Source organism: Gregarina niphandrodes (assembly GCF_000223845.1).
Source record: "Gregarina niphandrodes unplaced genomic scaffold scaffold00024, whole genome shotgun sequence".
Lineage (NCBI taxonomy): Eukaryota > Apicomplexa > Conoidasida > Eugregarinorida > Gregarinidae > Gregarina > Gregarina niphandrodes.
Genome location: NW_011645793.1, coordinates 135329 through 140129, shown reverse-complemented (window position 1 = coordinate 140129; position 4801 = coordinate 135329). Strand labels below are relative to the sequence as shown.

The 4801-nt window shown below is 64.5% G+C and overlaps 1 protein-coding gene across 1 annotated transcript; it reads right to left on the bottom strand.

Moving 5' to 3' along the window:
- Positions 1-1276: 1276 nt before the first annotated feature.
- GNI_108790 (hypothetical protein) lies at positions 1277-4159 on the bottom strand (the record flags this gene model as incomplete). The annotated part of the gene is made up of 1 exon (XM_011133143.1): positions 1277-4159. The coding sequence occupies one exon, from the start codon at positions 4157-4159 to the stop codon at positions 1277-1279; it is 2883 nt and encodes a 960-aa protein (XP_011131445.1).
- Positions 4160-4801: the final 642 nt, after the last annotated feature.

Below are 4801 nucleotides of genomic sequence, written 5' to 3'. Positions count from 1 at the left end.
CTCCGGCCCCTCTGGTTCCGGCTCGGGTGCCTCTTGTCTTGTGCATTTGGGTTCCCGTCCGACTCACTCGGGCCTGAACCACTCGGGCCTGAACCACTCGGGCCTGACCCCCTCGGGCGGTGTGGACCCCCCCGGTGCAGCCTCCAAGGCTCAGACTCCAACTCCGGCGGGGACGGTGAGCCAGATGCATGTCCCGGGCGGTGTTTCGAGTCTGTTCCCAGCGGGAGTCGAACAACACTCCGGAGCGGGGTTCTCCTCCGGACAGTCGCTCCCCGGACTTACGCACCCCGGCGCCAACCACCGTCACCCGCAGTCGTCGCCGGAGCAACCTCCACAACCGATCGGCCAGGCGCTCCACCTGCCCGGTCGAATTTACCTTCCACCTCCGCAACCTCAGGAACTGCCCCCTCAAGGGTCGACCGTTCAAGGCCAATCACCTCAAGGCCCACCCGTTCAGGGCCCGTCCTTCCAAGGCCCGCATGTCCACGCTCCAGTTCCACCCGTCCAAGCCCAGGCCCCACCTCCTCCGGTCCCGGTTCCAGTGAGTCGGCCGCCGAGTCACAAGCCGAAGACAAACACCGCACCCTACCGCTCAACTGTAGGTGGCACGCGTCGGTCCTCGTCTCTTCGTAGTGGTCGGAGCGGGGCCCGAAGTGGTCGCGGGGCGTCACGCGGAGGACGAGTAGCTGCCCGACCTGCAAAGAAGCCGAGCGGGCTCTGGGCGATTTTCAACCTCTGCAATCGTGTGGAAGTCCAGAAGCCAGACGCCGACTCTTCGACCGCTTCCTCGTGCTCATGCTCCTCCTCCTGTGCCACCTCACGACTCGGTACCTACAACTCATACACCACTGTCAGCGACCAAGTCTCAGAGTCCGTTCAACGCGCAAGAACTCGACCACCCCGAAGAGTCTGCTAACCACCCCGTCACTCACGACCCCGTCACTCACCACCCCCTCACTCACCACCCCCTCACTCACGACCCCGTCTGTCATTCACGGCAGGCCTAGCACTTTTTTTGGTTTTCAATCCGACGACACTCGTCGCCTTCACTTTTTTGTCACCAACCAGTCGGTCGGTTCGAGGCGTCGAGCGAGGTCGGGTGGTGTTGATCAAATGGTGTCGACCAAACGTTAAACTCTCACTCAGTCACTGCTGGCTGACCTCGCTCGCTCGTCACCCACCGTTTGAATCATAAAGCGGCAGTCCATCCAGTCAGTCCAGTCCGGTCCAGGCCGGTCCAGTCCAGTTGTGCAAAAAGGTTGGGTGGGAGGCGGGTTCAAGAAAGACTGGGGGGTTCCTGAGTTGGTAGGAGAGGGAGTGCGGCTAGGTCGAGCTCGCCGGGGTCGTCGCGGCTTTCGTCTTCCTGTGAGCCGGCGTCTTCCGCGCCGAAATGGAAGTGGCCTTGCAACGCGTTCTCGGTTAATGAGAGCGTTGGGGTAGGGGCCCGGGCTGGCGCTATGGCCGGAGTCAGGGTGGTGCTGGGAGGCCGGCTGTCGTGCGGGGCGTTGGAAGCAGACGATCGCCGTTCCGAGTTCCGGCGATCCGGGTTCCACCGATCGGGATCCGGATTTCGGTCGGGGTGGGTTTCGATCCTGGGTGCTCCAGGTTTCGAGTCGGCCCGTGGCACGGACGCAGATTGTGGCAAAGTTTGCAGAACTTCTCTCTGTGGTAAGGTCTCTGCCTGTGACTCTGCCCGTGACCGAGCAAATGTTTCGACCTCATGCATAACGCGTGGTCCTTGTGCGAGCTGCTCAGGTGCATCGCGTGACTCGGGGGCAGCGAGTGGTTCGGGGGCAGCGAGGGACTCGGGTGCAGCGAGGGATTCGGGTGCAAGAGAATTGGGGATGGTGAGGTCTAATCGGCTGTGTGAGGTTGCGAAGGCGTCGTAAAGTTGTTTGACCGCGTCTGGATGACCTTGTTGGATTTGAGTCCAACGTTCGCGCGCTTGTTCAGTTTCGGCCTTGAGCAGTTCGTGGGCCTTGACGGCGCGGGTACGCCAGGCGAGGCAGAGATCCCACTGTCTCTTGATGTCTGTCTGCTGGCGCACGATCAGACCCAGTCTGGATTGTACGATCGCCTCCTTTTCGCGCAGGCGTTCACGCACGCCTCGCAATTCATCGCGCGCGCGCGCGTTCGTTTCCGCGCACACACGCTGCGCCGCTCCCACTTCGCGCTCACGCTCCGCAAGCACGCGCTCACGGTCGGCCAACTCGCTCTCTCGCGCCGACCGCTGCGTCGCACACTCTTGCGACTCGCTCTCCTGCTCCACCAACATCATCTCGCGCGTCGCCACGTCGATCTCGCGACCGCTCAATGCGATCTTCGCCTGCTCCAACGCGCTCTCCCGCTCCACCAACGCGCTCTCCCGCTCCGCCAACGCGCTCTCCCGCTCCGCCAACGCTCTCTCTCGCTTCGTCAACACACTGTCGAGCTCCGCCAACGAATTCTCGCCGTCGACCAGTGCCGTTTCGCGCTTGACCAGCGCTGTTTCGCGTTCGCCTGCCCGCTCTTCGCGCGCCGCCAAAACCGCCTGCGTCTCTTCGAGCTGCTGCTGTTTTGCCTCCCAGCGATCGCGCTCCGTCTCCGTCTGCGCCCGCAGCTCCGCCTCGCGCTGTCCGAGTTCGAACCTTTGGCTCTCCAGCTTTGCCTCACGACGCCGCAACTCGTCCTGCTGCTCTCCCCACTGTTGCTTCTGCGTTTCCAACTCTCCGCGTTGCACCTCCAACTCTCCGCGCTGTTCTTCCAAGTATCTGCGCGTTGCCTCCAACTCTCCACGCTGCGTCTCCAACTCTCCGCGCTGCGTCTGCAACTCTCCGCGCTGTTCTTCCAGTTCTCCCAGCATCGCATCCACTTCTCCACGCCTCACTTCGACCTCCCCGCGCTGTTCTTCCAGCTCTCGTTGTTGGCTCTCCAGTTTGGCGACTTCCTCAGACTGTGTGTGCGTGAGCTCTTGCTGTGTGAGTGTGAGCTCTCGCTGCAGTTCTTGGTGGTGCTGCTCGCGGCTTTGGAGTTCGAGTTCGCGTTGGTTGAGTTGCAGTTCCTTTTCCACGAGCTTCGCCGAATGTTGCAGAGTGCCGTCGAGCGCGTCCTGCTGCAGCGCCTCGGCTTTTTGCACCGCGCGGTCGCGCTCGGTCGCGGCTGCGAGCAGTCGTTCGTTCGCGGCAGCGGCGAAGGCAGCCACGCGCGTCTGGAGTGTGTTCTCGAGCGCATGTTGGTACTCGGCCCATGCGCGTGTCTGCCGGTGCGTTTGTGCTGCGTTTTGCACAGCCTGGTTCTGCAGCTGCGCGATGGCTGCATCTTTGGACCGCAGGACGGCGCCCAGTGCCTCCAGTTCACCGCACGTCGCGGCCGCGGCCGCGGCCGCAGCCGCGACCTGGCTCGCCAAGTCGCGCGCACGGCGTAAGTTCGTCGCCGCGCGCGTGCGAGCGTCGTCGCCCCGCGAGCATGTGCGTGCGTCGGAGATCTCACGCGCACGGCGCCAGCGCGCGAGGTCTGCGGCGAAACTGGGTGGCAGTTTGGCGACGTCGAGGCCGTCGGGGCCGACGGCCAGCGCAAGTCTTGCCGCCAACTCGCGACCCTCGGCGTCCGTGGGCGCCGCCAGAGCATCCTTGACACCGGCAATCTTTTCGCATAGCACACTCTCAAGCCGCGCTGCCAGTCCCAGGTCTTCTGGCGGCGATGGAGAGTCTGATGAGGCATCTTCGTGTTCGGTCGCGCCGTCCGGAGCTTCCCCTGTACCGTCCTCTGCGCCGTCTGTGTCTCGGTCTGGGTTGGAAGCGGCGTCCCGCTCCGGTCCCGTGCCTAACAGAGGGCGCGTAATCGCGGGCAACTCGCTCGCCCGCTGGTGCCGTCGCAGTTCACGGAACTTCCGCAACATCGTCACCCGCTGCATTTCTGATTGTTGACTCGCCCGATCCGGGGACGCCAACCGTGCGCGACGTCCCGCCGAGTTCCACAAAGAGCCCTCGTCTACCGTAGAAGAATACGGACGCATAAACGGCGAGCGCGGCACCATCTGGGCCACCATACCTGGCACCAAAGCCGGTACCAACGGACCCACCGTGATCGGTACCGCCGGGCCCGTCGCTGACTCATTCGCAGGGAACTGAGCCGGCATCGCACCTGGCATCAACCCGCCTAGGGGCATCGTACCTGGCATCATCGTAGCTGGGGGCTGGTATCCCTCCGCGGTCGCCAGACGGCCGAAGAAACCGGCGGCGGCTTTGTGGGATCCCGCGGCGCTGTCCCGTCGCATCGGCGGCGGCAGTCCCGAGTGCACGCTCTCTCGCCGCTCCTCCTCCTGCCCGCGCTCCGGCCGTTCGCTTTGACGCTCGGACAAGACCGGACGCTCAGACGGCGCCGCGTGCTCCGACAAGAGCTGACTGTCCGACAAACGCGGACGCGGAAGCTCGTCTGGAGCGGGCGGTCCCAAAGGCGAGTGACCAGGGAGAGGCGGGTGACCTGGGTCCGGATGACGGCCTGGAGTAGGGTCGGGGTGATGGCCTCGGTCCAAGTGTCGAGTTGGGTCTGGGAGACGGCCCCGGTCAGGGTGCGGGCCCAGCTGCAGTCGAGTGTTGGGGTCGACGTGGGGGCTGATGTCTCCTGCGCTGCTTCGTGGCTCTCGTTCTTCTTGGATCGTGCGACGGAAGGGCGCACGTGGTTGGCGCGCGGTCGGAAGCAGGTCGCTGTTCTCAGACGGCACAGGCGGTCGCGCGAGACCCAGCGGCGGCCGTGGCGGCGCCAACGCGGGCAGCGGGAAACCCAACGGTGGCCGCGCCAACGGCTGCTCCCCCGGTTCGAT